This window comes from Tetrao urogallus (assembly GCF_951394365.1).
Source record: "Tetrao urogallus genome assembly, chromosome: 6".
NCBI lineage: Eukaryota > Metazoa > Chordata > Aves > Galliformes > Phasianidae > Tetrao > Tetrao urogallus.
In genome coordinates, this window is record NC_136819.1 from 28981275 (window position 1) to 29001750 (window position 20476).

General features: G+C 41.2%; 1 protein-coding gene across 1 annotated transcript in view; it reads left to right on the forward strand.

The window, feature by feature from the left end:
- Nucleotides 1-9712: 9712 nt before the first annotated feature.
- Nucleotides 9713-20476, forward strand: part of PLEKHH1 (pleckstrin homology, MyTH4 and FERM domain containing H1) — a gene marked incomplete at its 3' end in the record, with an annotated part of 43695 nt that continues 32931 nt past the window's right edge. Inside the window, exons 1-3 of the mRNA XM_079537773.1 lie at nucleotides 9713-9883; nucleotides 15394-15456; nucleotides 18275-18424. Of these exons, the coding sequence (XP_079393899.1) occupies nucleotides 9758-9883; nucleotides 15394-15456; nucleotides 18275-18424 (339 nt within the window). The 5' untranslated portion in view covers nucleotides 9713-9757. The remainder of the gene's footprint in view (nucleotides 9884-15393; nucleotides 15457-18274; nucleotides 18425-20476) is intronic.

The following is a 20476-nucleotide window of genomic DNA, read 5'->3' on the forward strand; positions in this document are numbered from 1 at the left end:
CTTATGATGTCCTCCCTCTGAAGTTAAAACAATTTTTCTATCTGCTTTGTATCATAGAAAGCACTTAATTTTTTTAAAAATAATTATTGTGTAAAATTATTTAATTGAAGGGTCAGCAGATATAAAAAGGTACAGCTTTATAGAATATCTGCATTACAGAAATGGAAGCACGTGGCTCTGTGAGCACTGATGTGGGTCTGGGCCTCCAAGGGTTAAAGTAAGGTGTGTGCAGGCAGTTCCTGGGGAGGTACTTTGTATAAAGTTCACTGGCTGAGGAATGTCCTGGCAGTCAAGCTTCAATGCCTGGGAAAAACACAAGGCCAGATGTTTTAGCTAGTGATACAGCCATGTTGGCTTTGCTGGTGCAAGGGAGAGAATTTGACCAGTAATTTTAAAGGAAGAATAAGAATACTTCATAAAATTCAGAGTAAGGAACATTGCGGTTGCATGCTGTGGCCAAAAGAAATCAGAAACTGTATAGAAAGGATGCAGGGAATAACTCTTTTTCCCATTTAGTCTTTGGTCAGTCTCAGTTCAGAAGAAAACTTTGTGAAGCATGAAGCTACCTTTTGCCCTGCTGAAACACCTGTAGGGAGCCTCAAGAGACATTGATTCTGGTTATTTATTACAACTCCTCATTCACTGGGAGTACCAGTCAATACAGGCATGCATGAAACATACACATTGCAGGCAATTGGAGTCCTTGGTGCTGCAAATTGCTGGAGAAATCTACTGTCACAGCAGCCATCTCATCTTCTAGTCCTGCTTGTCCCTGCTGGCCAAATGGAAGAACTCCTTGCCAGATGCCTGTTTCTTTTCAGCCTTATCCTTGTCTTCTCTTGGCTCACTGGCCATCTCTGCGTAGTTCTATCCTGCTCTCTGCCTGAACCAGCTCAGAAATGCATGCTTTGTCTAGTAGCTAGAAAGGAACAGGCAGCTGCATTCAGCCAAAACCCTGAGAAACTGGAAACGGATGAGAAATCAAAGCAAGACAATCTTGAGAGAACTGCAAGGCCCACAGAGTCTTTGGAAATCTGACTGTCTATTTGAATAATGAGGCATAGATTTCAGAGTCTGCCTTCAGACACTTCAGTGTCCAAATCTAGACCTAATGGTTTTAGTTATATTTTGAATCTTTGATTACATAGTCACATAAGTGATTTCACCAGTCTTCTGCTGAGACACCAGAGAAAACATACTACCAGTTGTTTACAACAAATCATATAGAATCATAGAATCACAGGATGCCCTGGGTTGAAAAGGACAATGACAGTCATCTAATCTCAACCTCCCTGCAGGGTGCAGGGTAACCAACCACCAGACCAGGCTGCCCAGATCCACATCCAGCTTGGCTTTGAATGCCTTCAGGGATGGGGCATCCACAACCTCCTTGGGCAACCTGTTCCAGTGTGTCACCAACCTGTGTGTGAAAAACTTCTTCCTAATATCTAACCTAAACACTTTAATAAGCAGCGGATCTTGGACCAGGTGATACCTGTAAGCCAGGTAGCTGCATTCAAGAATTTGTTCAGCTATGCCAGTTTGGGGAGGGGAGGCAATGGGCAGTGTATAGCAGAGAGCAGCAACGGGCAGCAACTGGCACTCCCCAGCAGTTTGCCAGGTTGACGTAACAGGTATATGTATTCACATGTCAATATGTATCCACATAAGTGCATGCTATGGGCAAAGCAGCTCACTAAGTGATGTCCCTAACCTTGAAGAGAATACTCTGTGCACTGCCAGCTCCCAATAGAAATGTTTGTAGCTGCAGGCCGGTGTGTTTTTGCCATCATATGTGAAGTGGCCCAAGTACATGGGAAGGACAGCATCTACTGGCCAGGAGAGCTTTTAGGACACTTATTTGGTTTTCATCTCTCCCAGTATGAACCCATGCCCTGGGGATGCCTGCAGCTCATGGAGGAGCTCCAGTGGGTGACTCGGCCACGCAGCAGAGGAGGACAGTTAGGCGCTGCGGAGGTCTCTGTGCCCGCACACCTCTTGGTCACTGCTGCGTGAGGAGCTTAGGGCAGCAGCGGGAGACGGGGCTCGCCTCGCCCACAGAACGCTGCAGCGCCTCGGGGCTGCGGACGGTTTGGGAGCACTGGCTTTGAAAGCAGAGAGATGACTACAAGGGGAATTCCAGGTGCAGAAAAGGACGCTCGCAGCCGCCAGGAGTTCTGCCCTGGGTGGGTTCCAGCAACTTTTGCCGTTGTCCTACGGCACATCAAGATGGCCGTCCAGCCTGGGCAGCTCCGAGCGGATGGCCGCGGGGAGCCCGGCCCGGGATGCCCCGCCGGTACCGGCACGCTCTCAGCACGTTCTATCTCAGAGGCAGCTCCCGAGGGTAGCGGGAAGGGCGGTCGATCCCGTCAGGAGCAGAGCGCGGCTGCGGCTCCTCTCCCCGGGTCCGCCCCGTCCCCCGAGGCAGGCTGCCCGTCCCACCTGCCCCACCGCCGAACCCGAGAAGGGGTTAAAGCCCGTGGCGGGTGATGTCAGTTCCTGCGCTCTTCTGGAGGGCTGGCTCTGATATTTGAGCCGGTCTCTCCCGCTCGAAGGAGAACGGCGAAGTGCCGAATGGGACAGAAGTCCCGCCGGACACCTGCCTGCACCCGACGGCGGCCCCGACGTTGCCCTGCGCTCGAGCGAGCCCCGCGCCGGGCAAGGTGAGCTCTGGAAGGAGCAGCCTGGGCTCCGTCGCTGCCGAAGGGCAGCCCTCGGGTGGGGAGAGGGCGGTGGAGGTCCAACGGGTCGGTCCGTGCGGAGCTGGCGGAGCTGCCCGCTTGCAGTTGAGCGGAGCGGGGCTGCGGTCAGGAACAGCGGCTCTGGAGGGAGATGCAGCCCGAGATCAGCTATACCTGCGTCCTGCCGTCTGCTCGGGCTTTATGGTAAGCCCCGGTGTGCAGGGCGAGATCTCGGCAGCAGAATGCGAGAGCCGTGAGCCCTCTTCCTGCCTTGTGCCTTTCTGTTCAAGCCACCTTGCGCTCACGGAGAGAAATTTTATTTTTTCCCCTTTGCCAAGCGTTTCCCGGTGTACAGCAAGCCCTACCTGCATTTTGTCACCGTGCTTTCTCCGTGCATTCCAAGCCACTCTAGCGAGTGGAAAAAGAGTCTGTGGCTGAACAGATCCAGTGGCCTCGGGGTTAAAAACGTGGGGGTGAAGTTGGCTGTGAGATGGAAAACAAGAAGAAGAGCTGGGTTTTGCCCGCTGCCCATACTGCTGCCTGCTGCCTGTCTAGAGCAGCGACATAGGAGGAAATTTCTCCGTTCGGTGTTACCTCTGTCATGTTTCTGACGATTCCTTTTTGTACCAAGGTGGTAGCAGACCATGGTTTGGCTCTGATGTTCATGCAGATGCTGGTGCTTTTTTCCAGCAAGTGCTAAGAACTGTGTTCCTTCTGCACTGGGTTCCCCGTGGCAGCCCAAAGAAGCTATTTCCTTAGCTGCCCAAGCACTTGCGTCCGCAATATGGAAATGGTGCTTTGCTTCTCTCATTGTTTGCATGGACTGAACGAGCTGCAAACACTTCACATGTAAATATTGTATATCTGAAAATGTTCATTGTAATCAGTTACCTTGGATTCTCAGGAGGTTTTTCAGGTGAAAATATATGAAGTCTGAAGTGCCGCTGGATCCAATGTAGAATTCAGAACTTCTGGGATATTGATTGAATCCAGTCTAGAGAAGAAAACATTAGTTTCTGCTAGACATTTTAGCTTCATCAGGATCAAACCTTGGGCACTCAAAGTAAATCCAATTGCATTTGTTTTGGTTATAGCATTTGGAATAAAACTGTCCCTGATGATCATCAAAACTTTTATACATGGAAGTCCGAACTAGAAGTTTCATATCTGCATTCAGGTTCAGTTGACTTCGTTTGCTGCAAGATTCTAAGAACTGAGAGTCTCCTGTTACTTTCACTGTAAGTTGTTTACACTCAACACTCTGAAAATGAAGATGCTCTTCAAGAGATGCCTGCATTTAAGAATCAAGTTTTGATGATCTCAGCTTTTCTGAACAATGTGGCTGCTTTCTGTTTCCCACCTCCCCATAGAAAGCATATTGCACCTGAAAGTATGTTTCCTGACTTCTTCACATGCCAGAGGAAAAAAATGTAGAATCAATTTTATATATGCATATAAATACTGTTCATAAAACTGTATAAATTATCTATCTGATTTGAAAATTACCATTATCTGAGCAAAAATCATATCCAAAAACTTAGTGGATCAACATAGTTAAGAGTTCTCAAAAAAAAAAAAAAAAAAAAAAAAAAAAAAAAAAGAACAACAAAACAAAACAAAAACTAAATAAATATCATATGAACTCATCATATGCTCATATGAACTCATCATATGTTCAATAGAAAGGATTTCATGTCAGTCTGCTAGATTAAAGTCAGTCAGTCTGCTAGATTAAAGTTGATACTGTAATTCATAAAGCACAAATTGAATGCTTCTGTTCCGGAGACAAGGTGGGGAGGAGCAGTGTATTCAACAGCAACTGAGAATTCAGAAGTTTGAAGGACAGTTGTAATTTAGCAGGTGAAGATAAGAGTGAGGTGGTAGACGTGGTTTCAGAGTGATAGGATGTATTTCTCTGAAATGGTGCAGCTTTTACTAGAGAGAAGAAGATTTAAATCCAATCTCTGGTCTTCTGAAATCATTTGATAGGATGACGCTTGGGAAAATGATTAGCAAATGCTGAGAAAATGGGGATTAATAGAAGAATGATAAGATGTGCAAAGAAATGATGAAAGAGAATGTGACACTGTGCTGAAGAGGGGATGTTGAAAGGCATTTTATTGGAAGAGTTGAATGGGGTTTAGTGAAGAATGAAGTGAATGCTAATGGAACAACAAAAAATTGTGCATTAGCTGTAGTAACAAAATGTATAGAAAGCCTGGGAGGTCATTGGTTAGAAACAGCAGAGGAGGAAAATGTGTGAATATACCTATTGATCACAGGATAAAAATGGGCCTGCTAAAATCTGAAATAGACTGCAGTACGGAGATCCTTGACCTTGCAGAAATCTGGTGCAGACCTGTGCTTTATTAATCTATTCCAGGATCTCTGTAATGAGACCCCCCACATTCTTACATCTGGCACTTGTGAAGGAAGGCTAGCTCCGATTCCTCTGCTCTGACAATGTTGCCTTGTCTGTGGGTGTTGACCACCAGTGCAATATGGTCATAAAAAGGCAAATGTGGTCAGGGGTGGTAACTCTCTAGGAGAATTATTGTCTTCACAGAAAGCTTTGGTGACACACCGCCTTCCAGCTGCAGTTGTGGTCACCTGTACATGAAGGGGAGTGAGAAAGACAAAAGCCACCTCTTATATGCACTGAAGTTGGAACAGGTGCAGAAGGAGGTGGTAAGCTTTTTAGAAGACCACAAGAGCTCCTTATCTCTGGCCTTGTAAAATGAATTTTCTAAGGAGACGCTTTTGCTATCTATGAATGTACCAAAGGGCAAATACGAGGGAGGGGAGGGGAAAAAACGAGTTAGGCTGAAGGACAATATTTTGCAAGAATGAACAGATACAAGCTAGTTATGATTACATTTATGCTGGTAATTACAAGGCAGCTCATTAGAGGGGTGAGGTTTTAGAACAGGAATAGTGGGAGCAAAAATGCCTGTGTGGTTCTAGGGAATGGCTATGTTTATTTACAAAAGGGATTACATGATGCCATTGTCCACAGTTTAGAGGGAATGAGTCTTACAGACCTGGGACACCTCTCCTAGTCTCAGACTTAGATCTGGGTATTTTAGATCAGCCAGCAGTTTTGGTCTAGCTGAGGAAGTTACTTTTGCTCTGACATAAACTGTGCAGTAAATCAGGTTCATTGACTATCAGTGGACTTAAACTGTATGAAAAAAGACTAAAATATCTTTGTGCCTATATGAAAAAATTCATTTGAGAGCTGAAGTATTACATCCTGAGCAGAGGTGCCAGTAAAAAGAATTAGTGTTGTAGGATCCTTCCACAACTAGTGCATTTCTTTTGGCTTGAGAATGGCTGATACCTGTAGTTGAGATTGAAATCCTACACTCTTGTGAAGTGTGTGAAAGCCAAGTTAAATGCCTGGCAAGGAACTGGGGCTAGAGATTCTAGTAATTTGCTGGGCTGGACTGTGGAAAAGACAAGTCTGTATTTCTATAAGCTGTACTGATACTTGCTGAAGAATGCTGGTTTTCCTTCCTAAAATTTTTGTTTATTTGCTCCTTGTCCCCTTTTCCACCTCCCAGCACATTGCCTGGAAAACTTCCTACTACTGAAGAAAACTACCTGCCTACAAAATAACTAACAGCTAATGTATGTAGCTAAAGGGGATAAAATGTGCCTTCCTTTATTCATCTACATACCTGCTGTTCTGAATTAAGTGGTCTGCTGTGTTATGTGTACTTACACTATTACATATACTTGGGGCAACTTCAAGCTCTCCTACCTGCAAAATATGAGCCAGCTGTGCTGAAGAGCAAATACAACCAGAGGGACATCTTAAGCATTCTCACCTTACAAAGTCAGATGTACAAGCAGTAAGGCTGAGTGACTTCACTGCTCTTTCCCAAGTCTTGGCCTGTTGCTTTGGCCCCAACTCAGGGAAGCTCTGAGTTTGCCTGTGAGCAGGTGAGAAGTTCCTTTAAGTTTGAGATTCATTGTTTTAATGAAGCTGATGAACTAATAACTATTTTGGGTTTGCAAATGTTCTTGTAGTGTTGCACAGCTTGTTGCTGGACTGTACACCTTCATTTGGTATTATAATGTCTGTTAATGCTCAGCCACTTCTCATTTTGATTAAAGGCACTATCATTATGCACATCTTACATAATCTGTGCCCATTTTAAAACAAAACAAAACTTCTAAACAGTTACTGAGTAACAAAATTAAACAACTACAGCTTTCTCTACTTTGTGGAATTACAACTCTTGATGTCTTCAACATCTTCAGTTTTGTCTTCAGACATCGCTTGTTCCTAGCTAGATCTATCTCTTTGTTTTAATGAAGTGCTTGTTTAGATAATCTTCCACTGTCTGTCATCTTCACAGGATGTCTGATGGCTGCAGAGATTGGTCAAAGTGAAATGTTTAAGCTGCAGTAAAAACGATGTTCAGAGCACAGAGGCTGTGTTTTCTGTCTCTTACTGCCTGTGTTCTGTTACAGTAACGTAAAACAAATGTGGAAACAAAATGCTCTGCATATGATGTTTCAGTCTGAAGACACCCATATGATGCTTGTAGTCACTAAAGCCTGCTTTCTGTGGCACAGGAACAGATATAGTAAAGGTGGAGCTTTTGGAGTGCTTTAAATCTTAGCTTAGATTGTTCAAAATGTTCAAGATAATGGACTTGTTGTCACTGCCCTTCCTTAGACTGGGAAGGATGAAACACAGAAATAAAGAGGTCAGCAATAGAATTGACAATAGTAGAGCATTCAAGTCTCTTGACTCCTTGTCAAGATGGATGTCATTTCCAGCAGTGATGATGGAGACAGGCTGCCTCTGGACAAGGAACTTTGGGCAAACTGACCACAAGCTGCTTGCTTGTCTGTGCTGAAGAGATGGACCATCTGTCACAGCAGCATGTGTGAGCAGGAATACGTGATTCCTCTTGCTGCTGTTGACATGGAGGAAACGAGGGATTGAATGGTGCTGCAGTGGGGGATGGGGGGAGGCAAGGAAAAAGAGCTCTATGTCCCAAAGCTGCACTGATGCTTTCCTATCTGCATCTTGGAAATCCACATCATATTCTTTCTCCTTGTTAGCTTTTTTCCTGCAAGCTTGTATATAGAGATGCTCAGGTCACCTGAAGTAGGATTGGTTTAAAAAGCTGCAACTTCTTTCCTTGGTAGCCTGTACACAGAGCAGCAAACAGGCTTTCAGTGCATGGATTCTCTGTGTATGCTTCTTTGTATCTTTTTCATAAGCAGTACTGTCCAGCAGTTTGCATTTCCATTCTTCCGCAAGCTTCATTTTAGTCAGCAAGTGTGAATAAGGACTTACAGTGCTTTTTGCTTCCTAGGTCTTTTTGTTGGATAAGGTCTTCTGATATTATTTCAGAGTCTGACTGAAAGCATGGAATACGTCAGGTTTCTAATGCGAGTTCACTTTTTGCATATTTATAGTTTTCAGATATACTGTTGCCAAAAAAAAAAAAAAAAAAAAAAGTTCTAGAAATGTATTTATTGGAAAATAATATGAAAGGTCTGTAAACATAGGAAAAAACAAATTCCTGGTTTTTGACCGTGGTTAACTTTAAAAGATTTGCCCACTCAACCCAGTAGGCTCTTTCCATCTCTTATTTCTGGAATTCAGCATTAAATGTGTACCTGGGGAGTTAAACAGGAACACGATGTGTGTAGAAGAATCATCTGAGTTGAATGTGTCTCGAGTAACTGTGTCTAGTTCTTCCAATGTTCAAGGCTTTCTCTTCTACTCTCTGCAGTGCTCGATAACGTTAGAGGCATGGTTGTGTTGTAAAGTTTTGTATTTTTAACCTGAGTCTTGAATGAGAAAAGGTACAAGCTTTCAGGGTTTCATGTTGTGTAACTTTGTTTCTTCTGATTTTTTGTTTATCCCTGTCTGTAGGCAGGTCCTATTGCAACATCAAATATGCCAAAATGGTGGAGAGGAGTCCTGCCCAGACTTGGGGCTGTTCAAGGCTAGAAAACTTTATTTTGTGATATGACAAAACCTGGATGCCAGCTGGCTGGTAAGGAGAGCACAGACCTTACAAAGCACAAGAGAATCTCTAGCTCCTCCTTAGGCCCTGTGTCCAGCTCTGCTGTCAGTGTTGAGCAGCATGTGCATTGCCTTACATTTTCCAGAGAGCAGGACTTGAAAAGTCATTCTGAGACTTAGAGCTGATAGGACAGCTCACTGTCTTTTTCAGATGGGAAGAGGAATTTTTGAGATTAACTAAGAATTGGATGCAATTTGTGGACAGTGTTACTTCATACGTCACTTTCTCTTAACAGTCTGCATGATGTAAGACACTGGTGTCTCAAATTGGTAATGAGTGAGTTATATTTTAAAAGTTTTATTGACTTGAGAGTTTGCAACCATACTGGTATGAAGAAGGTGGGGGGAAAAACACTACTAGTTCATAGGAAAAGGCTGAGCAGGGCTGTAAGGATGGCAAAATGGCTGTGAAATTTGCAGTGTGATGCACTAGCAAATTATTTAGTCTAAAGGTAAAAGTTTATTTGAATATTTATCTGTTACCCATTAATGACTGTCTTTCGTATGATTAAATGCTTCACTATGCTCATCTGTAATATCTGTAGCTGCATGCAGCTCTCTCATTTTCTAGATTTCCACCCTCTTCCAAATGCAGCTGTGTCTGTGGAAGATATCACTGCTCACTGGAGTTCATCCCTGCTCATCAGCTAGAAACCATCATTCTTTCCCCTGAGAGGGTGATGAGGGCAAGTTCTCCTGAGTTCACATAATTACCCACATCCTGACCATTAGCAAGGTCAGCGCAAGTTGGTGTACTGTTGTATGATCAATTTATCCATAACAGCACTAAAAAGAGAAACTTCTGGCAGAGGGCATGTCTATAACTTGGGATAGCACCACTTCATAGTCGGCTTGTGGAAGAAATCACCTTTGTTCCCAGTCCCATTGACTAAACTGAGGAAGACTAGGCCTAAGGAATGAAAAGTTTGCCAGTTTAAAATGCTGGGTTTTTTTTCCCTTCTTTTCTCTAGGATTTTTAGAGCACCAGAGAAGGTATCCCAGGTGAACAAATAACTTCACAATGGCTGAACTCACAGAGGAGAGTGGCAGCTGTATGGACTGGCAAAAGCGATGCCTTGCATTGGAGTCCCAGCTCTTCAAATTCCGCTTGCAGGCAAGCAAGATCCGAGAGCTGTTAGCTGAGAAGGTGAGATAGTGGTGACTTCAGCTTCATTCTGAATTATAGCAGGAAAGCAAAAGTTCTCTAAATACTGACCCATCAGGCAAAGTCCTACCTGCAGTAGGGATCTCTTTCTGATTTACACTAAGTCATTTCACTTTTCTTATATCTCTTGAGGTACAGGGATGTTGCCATAGTGGTATAAAATGGTGTTAGTGAAAATAAGTACTTGGATTTGTTTGTTGGAAAATCACCAGATATTCTGACTACTGGAAAACACCATAGCAAGATTCTGGACCTCTAATGTGTGAGGCAGCTACAGAGCAAAGGTGGATTCTTGTAATTATAGTAGTAGGCTTGGCAATAGAAAAGCTTGTAAGATGAGAAATTATACTGTAAGACTGGGCAGTGGTACATGTATTGCCATAATGTTAGAATAATATTGCATAACCAGTCAAAACATTCTGGAGATGCTGAAGATTAGAACTAAGATGCTTTTCAAGATCAGAATGTCAGAAATTTGCAGAGTATCTCGTTTTGAGGCAACTCCGACCAAACTCTTTGAAGTGCTTTATATGAACTTGCCTGCAATCTTAGGGGAGAGGAGTAGCAAAGATTAGAGATTTTGATATAGGTATTTTCGGTGGGGATTTTGTTTGTTTTATTTGTTTTTGTCTGATTGTTTGTTTCCACCATGGTGTACATTTTCTTTATCTCAAAATAGTTTACATTTCAATTTGAATTCAAGCTTTTTCATTAAGCTCTAATTTGCACATTATCCAAGTTTGTAATTCACTGTGGAGTTCCTTGTTTCAAAATGTGACTTACAATATTTCAGTCCAGTTAAAGATTATTCAGCCATTCAATCGCTGTTATCAAAGTGAGTACAATTCCTTTCATTCGTGCTTTGCTAATAATAATAAAAGTTGAAATCTTTGTGACTGAATGCAGCTTACTCTGAATGCTTTTAAGCTATACCTGATGATAGATGTGCTCCATTTTGGGTTACGTAACCTCCGTGTGTTTAAGCCTGCCTGGTTTGTCTTTATTTGTTGTGTTTTTAAATGACAACTTCAGAGGGGAGTGATTTTTATTGTTGCTTTCAGTCTAATTACATTTCCACTAATGCTTTACACTTCATGTGAGACAGTGATTCCACCTCTCATGTTGTTTTAAGAAATAATGCAATTCTAGTACCCTGTTCATCTTTTGAAGGTAGATTTGGAGGTGGACCTTAGATATTGTTTGCCTTTGAGAATGTTAAAAGTAGTCATAAAGTTGATTTAGACAAAAGAGCGTAAGAATCCTGTATGCATATGGTGCAAGTCTGGTAAGGACAACTGTGGTGTGCAGCACTCCACAGACTCCATAATGCAGGAGAAGTAGCCATGTGCTTTGTTAACTCTTGACTATTCTCCAGAACACAGAGAAACCCATCTATCAATATTTTGGAGAGCAAATTTGGCAGGCACCTCTCGGACTGTCTGTTTAGGGATGTCTGTGAGCCACAGCAGAGAACAAAATTGTAATCAGCTGTGTGGGGCTGCTCAAGGAAGGGGCCCTAAGACAATTCACCCATCCATTTGGTCAAAGCAACATTCTCTCTGTTAAAATTAAGGATCTGCTTGGTTCAGTGGTCAGGTTACTCTGTAACTACGTGTACAGCACCCTGTAGGCTCACTTGGAGGGTCAAAGAGCTATCAGGCTTGCAATTTCCTACTCTGAATGTCATACAGGAAGGGCAGAGCACCAGCGAATGTGGGTCAGTTCGTGTCCTCTCCTGACACAGGTGGACTCAAGAACCTAGAGCAAGTGCTCAAGCACGCGATGTTCCCACTGCACAGTTGATGGCAAGTCTCCTCTGCCTCAGCTTCCCAACTGTTCTGCAATTACTTCCTCAGAAGTTTATTTCTCTTCCCTACAGGCCCCATAGTATGTCAAGGTTCCTGTCCACAGTGCTTCCTTCTACTCAGATAGGCAGTGATGCAGAACCAAAAAAGATGCATGTATTATGCCTTATAATGCCAATTTCAGGGATTTTTTATCTATAGCATAGTATCTAGAGATATTATCTACATTTTTATTCTATAGCAACTGTGATTCTGTTTATAATTGGGTCCATCTGTGAGAATGAAGAAATATAGACATTTTTGAAATTGTACTGCATTTCTTATGAGTTTTGAGGGAAGATAGAGAATCTCGAGAAATGGACACCATTTGAAACTGTGAGGCCAACCTGTGGTGCTCCTGAGAACCCCTGATATGGTTTTAGCAATGGGATTTTTTTTTTTTTTTTTTTTTTTTAAATCAAACATGGCTTTGTCAGGGAAAGCTACTAATTGAAGGCTTGGAAACCTGATTCCCAACTTTAAATCATTCTTCAACTAATTTTTGGATTTAAAGGCATATTTTACTATTTTAACTCAAAAAACTAAATTTAAAAAAAAAAAAAAATCACTCGTAGTACAATGCATGCTAACATTTTAAATCCTTCAGATTCTTAAAATCCGCTTAGACAAAATAATCTAGATCATTGTTTAGAACAAGAAGAATTTAAAACCCAGCGGTTTAACTGCTAGCACCGCAGTTCACATGGTGTGAGCTGCCACGTCAGTAACCTGGGCTCAGCTTTCCAGCAGCACTGCTTGGGTTGGCTCACGCCTGGCTGCAGGTGAGTGTGCCAAGGTGCCTCAGCACAGTGTCCCAGGCAGCACTCTGCTGTCCTCCTGCACTCCCCTAGCATGCAATAGCCATGGATGCCTACTTGGTTCAGCCATCAGCAGGGGCCCATTGTCTCTGGAATCAGCCAGTTATTTCCATTCTGGCTGCTCTGCTGGTGAGTGACACTGCAAGCTGTTGTCTTGGCAGCACAGTGACCTGGTTACAAGTGAGCTCTTGAAGAGAACAAGAGGAAATTGAGGCTGAAACATGCATGAACTTTTTTCTACTTAGTTTTATTTTGCATGTTCTGAGCAGTCAGGAGAGAGAAAGCCTATCTGAATGGCAAATAGAAGGATCTTTTGCAGCTTTTAAGGGCCATCTGTCTAGCTTTTACCAGTTTCTGTACTAATTCGATAAAAATGAACACTTAAAAAAAGCCTCTTTTGTCTCATGCAATGAGGGCTGTACAACTGGGCCTGTTTCTCTCTTCATACAAGCTAGTGTATGGGAGAAGAGTTACTTGGATTTGCTTTGCCACTAATTTTTTTCTGTGTGAACTGGGTCAAGTTATTTAGTAGCATTTGTCAAATTATAAAGCATTTTGAATGAAAGGACCCATGTAAATACCGAATATTACTATTAGTTCATTGAGGGATTTGAAAGAGCGTTACAAGCATGGATGTATTAAAATGTAATGTTCTCCAGTGAGATAGTTGGCACCAGGGATGGGTGAAGTAATCATTTTCGTCTACAAGAAATGCAGTGGTTACTTAACAGTTCATAGTAGGGCAACCCAACAAAGTAGTAGAGGAAGTTAAGAAAAGTGCAAGTTCATTTAAGGTTACAGAGGGGATTAGGGTGACAGGATGTAATTGATTTGCCTGGAACTTAGCCAGATCATCTTGATTGCACAAGAAGTTTCATAACCCTTTAGTGATCAGGAATGGTCCCAACATACTTAATTCATTTTATCCTGATCAAGAACCAGGACAACTACTAATAAAAAACAAATTGTCTTGAGGCTGGAACAATAAAGTATTTTTCTTTCAGCCAGAACAATGCTGCCTTTTTAAAATAACTTGAGTCTTTCATGGAGATCTCCCATTGTGAAGAATCCAGCTGTACATCTAAGAGAATAGCCCTTGGGGAAAAGTCTACAGATTCATCTAAACTGTGCTGAGAATGTAGCTCCCATCATTTCATGAGAAAACTAAAAGAAACTGACTTAGAATCTACTGTTAGAAACAGCCTTCACTTTCTAAAGTGTATTACATTTCCAGTTTGCATGTCTTTTGCTGGCACAATTGCTATTACCTGTCTATGGTGATTGCTATTCCAAGACTGACAGTGGTCCTGAGGAGACCACTATTCCTAATGGACAAAGGCTTGTGCCCAGACAACTGCTGTAATGTTAACTGCCTAGACCTCAGTCTCTTAAGTTTCTCAAATACTCTGTCTTTTCTATGACTTCGGCTGTCTGGGTAATCTTTCGTAGCATCTCTCTTCTCTGCCAAGGAAGCACCCTCAATCATTTGGAGACTAAGCTCCATGAACTGTGCTGTCCTTGACTGCTATACTGAAATAATAATAATAATAATCATCATCATCATCATCAGATAGGTATCTGATAGGTATCTACACATGGCACTTTCTAACTTCCATGGTGTGCATTCCTTTGTCATGGCTTTTTTTAGTTACATGATCACTGATGTGTCTATGTGCATATAATTCTGATAAGTTTTTCAGTAGGTATCAATTTGCTCTTTTTGATTAACATATGAAGAGGAGTCTTGTTGCCATCTAAAGGATGGTAAATGAAAACATAGGAATACTGACATCTGCCTTCAGGGTAATCAACTCAAGATGAATGAAGTTTCCTTTCCAAAAGCGTTGATACTGTTCCAATAGTGTCCAACTTGACTTTTATCCAGTGTCATAAAATGTATCAAAGAGAAGTTCGGTTTCCCTTGTAGTCAAGTTTCCTGCTTGAGGCATGATTCTTTTAATTTACTGAAGCTATTTCTTTCTCATTCTTTCATGAGTAAAACACTAGTAAATGCTGAAAATCCAGTGTAGCTCAATGGCTGAAACTTAGTGACATAGATATTACTGGACTAAAACCTGAGACCCATCAAATAGGGGTGAGGATGGAAGATGACCTTGCAAACATCAAATGAAATCCTACTGCTATTTAAAAATAAACACATGAATACAGAGGTGTGGGGGAGATTATTGTTAAGTTGTTAGAAGAACACTGAATGCATCTGTATTTCACAAGTGATGAAGCTATTTGTTTACCTGTAGATCATGTTTCAGTAGAAGCAATGCTTAGATTAAGTATCATTAGTTTGCAAAGTTCTTTAAAATGAAAACTAAGAACATTCATAATCCTATCAGATACAAGTCTAGGATACTTCTGAAGCTAAACCAAAATATTCACTGATTATAAAGGGACACAATAGAGAACCTGCTGAGGGACTTCCAAGGTGTGATTATTTTCTTCACCATCATAAATTTGAGATGAAATGAAAACAGGAAAAAACTGTGAACTGTAGGCAGGCTTCTTGCAGGAACAGCCGATGGCACATAAATTGTAGAGAAGAGGTCAAGAATTTGGAACTATTTTCTTGACCCATGTAATGAATGATGAAGCTCACTAATGAGGAAACAGTTCCAGTAAATTCAGACTGGGGCAGATGACTGGGAAAGGTCAAAGGCTTTTTTCCGCGGTCCAGAGTTGATCAGTTAACCCAAGAGATGCCAAAAATCCGTGACCTACCTAAGGAATGGAAGGTTTGAATTCTAACAAATGAACCTCCAGGTGATGATTATTTCCTTTTCCCCCCCTCTTCCCTACTTCTTTTCTGGCTCTGAAGATGCAAGAATTGGAACAGAGAGTGATAGAAGCAGAGCAAAGAGCTGAGGATGCAGAGAAACAGGTAAGATGTTCACTTATGTTACTCTGGTGCAAGCCAAGTAGGAATTTACTCTAAACTCCCTCCAGTTTAGCATACAGACAGCACCTTGTACTATACTAAGGAACACTGATTTATCACACTAAATGGATATTCAGGTCATATTTCCTGGTCTTTGAGTCTAAACTATGAACAGCTTCCCAAATGCGTCCACATTAAGTGAAAACAAGTTTGTTATATATGTCACTCTACTTTACAGCCTTTACCTCCTCACTTATGACAGGCACACTAATTTTAGGAAAAGCTAGGGGATGTAGTACCTCAGGATTAAACTGCAGAGATAAAGCTGTCTGGCAGGTCCTCAGAAAATAAATATATAAGCAGTACTGGTAGAGAAATGTCTAGAAGTAGAAAAGTTCTGCAGAAGAACCATAGCATCTCTGCAAAACCAGTCAGTTATTTTAGTCTTTCTTCTCATCAGTAATTGCTCTAAATGAGACAGAGAAAAGCAGTAAGAGCAAGATATGATGCACTGTACTATAGCCATTGGAAAATTAGGTATGTTTTCTAAGCTAGTACTTCTGTGTTCCTTGAGTAATGGCTAAGTAGACAGAAAGGCTTCATGCTTGTGGACAAAGAATAATGTAACTTTAGGAAGCATATTATTATACAGTCTGCACTGTAAAACACAATTGTATTGTAACACAAGCCAGGAAGGGCCAGATGGCTTGGGCTCCTGCATCAATGCAAGCAACAGCTAAATGGAGGCTTTGAATTGAACCAGCTCCCTCCAGGTGGTCAAAAACTGCAGGACTGAGCATAGTGTCAGAGATTAAAGCATAGAACTAAGAACCATCCAAGATGGTTGGGAATGGCTGACAAGCATTTTGGCTGTGAAGGACTGAAAAGACTGTTATAAGCGTTGGAAAACACCACCTCAGAATTAGGAACTTCCATCTGTAAAACGTAGTTCTGCAAACCTCCATCAGTTCTGTATTAATGGTGAGATTTCTTTATTCTGACCAATTTAAATTTAGGAAGGATACTAGCTGCATGCTGTTGGCCTCTAGGCAAGATCAGTCAATTGTCAACCACGAACAAGAATTGTTCATGAGAGTAATATCAATAAGTTCACACAAAAACAGATGAACAAAGGTAATGTTGACTGTTACTGCATCAGGAATAGCGCCTATGATATAGGAAGATGCAATGATACCAAGAGGCAGATGTAGGGAAAGTCAAATCCAAGCCAGGGAATGAGCAAAACAGTACTTGACTGGGAAGGAGTAGAAGGGGCACCCTAAGGCAAATGAAGGTTCTGCAGCTTTGTATAGGGTAGGACCCAAAGACCAGCAACCTTCAAAGCTATATAGTCTGCCTTTCTAGCAACTTTGGCCCCACATAGTGAAATGTTGCTAGAGGCATTCCTTGCTGCTACCTAACAGCTGGAAGATACAACAGAATAGAGTAGGGCCATTCCTTTCAGCTAACAAATGTATTTCTAATGAATGAGAAGCAGCTTACAAATGAGAGGGCTCTGCATCAAGTGTAAAATCCCTTGTTTTCTTTCACTCCAGGATTCTGAGGGATTGGATTTGTTAATTCAATGGGCTCCCTGAAGCTGCCAACCTCAATTAAAGAAATCATGTATTTGCAGTCCCCACTCTGTGCCTTTAGCACAGAGTCAACATTTGGGCGTCATAGAGAAAGAAGGAGCCATCTTTTTTTTTTTTTTTTTTTTTTTTTTTTTTTTTTTTACTATAATCACCCTAAACTCTAATGAAAACATCTGACTCAGCAGGGTCAGTTTTCTGGCTCAGATATTGAATGCCTACCTTTCTTACTCAGAATGAGTAAGAGGCATTGTGCTTCTCTACTTAACATAGAGAGACAGAAGAACAAAATACAGCTGCCAGTACGAGGTGCAGTCTGTTCAACAGAGCATGAATAACTCACTTGCACAGGCTCTGTGAAGTGCCCATCTTCTGCCTTTCTGGTTCCAAACTCAGGGCAAATTAACAGTACTTGGAACTGGTTATTTTGCAGATTCAGTCTGTCTGGAATGCACTGGAGTCAGATATCTTCTTGTTGTTAAATACTGCATTTAACATTTGAATTAAGCTAGCAGAAATCCACTTTAGGAATGGAAGATTTATAATCCACTGCATTACGATGAAGTAGAGATTAAAAACAGACTGGGTATTGAGAGATACTGATTTTGAAGAAAGTGAAGTTTACAAAATCAATTAAAAATTTAGAAGGCTCCAGCAGCAACTAAATTTTAAAGCATTGAAACCTGTCAGTAGTGAGGGAGCACTACATTGTTTATCTCAGCAGGAGAATCACCAAGTGTTGGCACTCACAGGAGCTCAAGAGTAGGCAGATCTATAAAAATATGTTACCAAATTGTCAGAAGTTACCAAAACAGTATCTTAAGCTGGAGATCATAGAGAAAAGTTGTTCTGGTGTATACTTCGGTGCTGAATGGGATTAAAAAGCTGGATGTAGTATTGCAAAGGAGGAAAATGTGGTATACCTTGCTTAAACATCTGTACGGACTGTAGTGCCTGCACAGTCTCTCTGACTCATAACATGTAAGTATGTAACAATTCACAGTGCATTTGTGCTCATTTTCCAGTTTGCAGCTGTTACTTCTTCTGCAGTGCAAACAAATGGACAGTATCCTTATTGTAAACACGAGTTAAGGTTTTTTCTTCCTATTCCGACTACAAAAATATGAAATAATAAATATTCTGTGAGTAAGGGTCTTACCACTAAACAAGCAGCTCCTTCATTTGCTTTTTTTTTTTTTTTTTTGTTCTCCCTCTGATTTTCCTTACAGGTCAGAATTATGGGAGAGGAGATAAAACTAGCCAACATGAAGACTACTGAATCAAACAGCACTCTGTACAGGAAATATCAAGAGCTGATAAGTACAGTGCAAAGAAAGGAAGATGTGATTAGCAAACTGGAGACACAGTTAGCAAAACAGGTAAAGGCCTCTTCTGCACGCAGATTTGTAGACTTCATGAGCTGGAGGGACTTTGTAACATATGGTTCAAAGGTACAGCTTGTCTCCATTACACATTAGCCTCTTGCAGAGGATCTGAAGGGAACTCAAATGATGTCTTCCTCAGTGAGATTTTTCTCCTTCCTTTCTCTTTTCAGACAAACCCTTCATTCAGCCCCAGTAGCACTTGTCTCTTCATTACAAAAGATTAATAGATATCATTCAAGGGCTTACAGTACTGTTGAATCAGTGGTGAGACCCTAAATTGTAACGCTCAAATCTAGGTATTTGTCTGGCTTCCTAGCATATAGATTGCTCTACAGATTCATTGCAGGGCTCATCTCTGACTCAGTGTGGGCTGCATCTTGGGAAGGGGCTTTTCCTAGTCTTCAGGGATTCTTTGACACAGTTCTTATCTTGCCAGATGCCTTCAGTATAAAAGACAACCTCTTAGCCTTTTCCATTCTCATTTGGTGGATGACAGGAGCTAAACTGACAGCAGAAATTTCAGCTCTTCTAAAGGCCTTGGCCCTGTAGTCTGTTTTATAATATGAGGAATGAGATAACCTTATATTACTATGTAAATAACTTTCTTTTTAATGGAAACTCCTTATCAGAATTTTACTTGGAAAATTTTGGTGTTTGAATTGCACTTTCAATTTAACTAATTGATAAATAATTCAAAATCAAAGTAGATTGGTAAGCTGTTGGTACTTACTGAGATCAAGTATAGTGTGTGGAGGTCAGGCACCAGGTCTCTGGTTTCAGGTCACTTCCCTGGTCCATCTTACTCAGAAACAACGTAGATGAAGTTTTTCTTCTGGAAGAAAAACAAGACATTGAGAAGGAGCTATAAGAGTGATCAAAGTCTAGAAGCAGTCATTGCAATCAAAGATGAAAGAAATTTTGATTTACCCATAAATACAAGGTGTGATTAAATTAAAATAAATAAACAGAAGTTGGAAAAGCATTTCTGTTAGCAGAAATCTTTTTATTCCAGCAAAAAGAGGACAATTTCAGACAAATAACACTCTCTCTGGGTCACTGGTTTAATTTCAAAGTGGAATGAGATAGTGGGAGTTCTGGAAGTTCATTTGGTGCTGTAATGTTGCCATTCTATTTGCTTTTACCAGGTTGGGGAAAGCTGTAGAGTTCACAGTATTAATAAAAGGACACTGAGGTCATGTCTGCACCACACAATAGCATGGGACACAATGAATCCCTAACTGCTCCTGGATATTTAGGCACAATAACTGCATCTGTGGGTGCTGTGCCTGAGCAAATTGGTTCTGCTTGGAGACTGGGCTTAGTAAGCTCTGTCACAATGCTGTCATAATTTTGCTAGTCTGGTTTAGGACCCTAAATGAAATACTGGTTTTGTACTTCACTGTCTAGTATAGCAATATTCTGAATCACTTGTCACTTGCTTCCTGAATTATTAGGGATTCAAAAGCATAACTATATGATGTTTATTCAGAGGACTATAGTAAATCCACTATATTTGTTTGATCATTTCAGATCAACAGTCACGTATAATATTATGACTCTAGCAAAGACTGGCACCTGATAATTAGGAACACACACAGCTATGTTCAGAAAGAAAAAAAACTAAATAAATCCTCCTCTTGAAGCATGTGATTAGATTATTTTTATTTCATTGTGCTCTACTACAAATTTTATTGCTGCCCATAGTGTTGCCAGGGTCTGTTTTAAGGTCAGGAAGCTCATTTGAATAAAAGCATTTAAATGTGCAGCTATGGTGACTAAAAACATGCAGTGATTAAGAGTGATGCTAAGATGTGGCAACTTAATGAACTCCACATAAATACAGTAGTTCCAGTAACTGAACTTATGTTCTTCAGGGTTGATTTTTTTTTTGTTTGTTTGTTTTTTTGTGCTTTTTTTTTAAGCCCCCCCTTCCCCCCCCCCCCAAAAAAAAGAAAAAGAAAAAAGAAAAAAGACATTCACTTCTGTTTTCACAATTAGTGATATTTGTACACATCAGCAAATAAAAGAAAAGCTGACAACACCAAC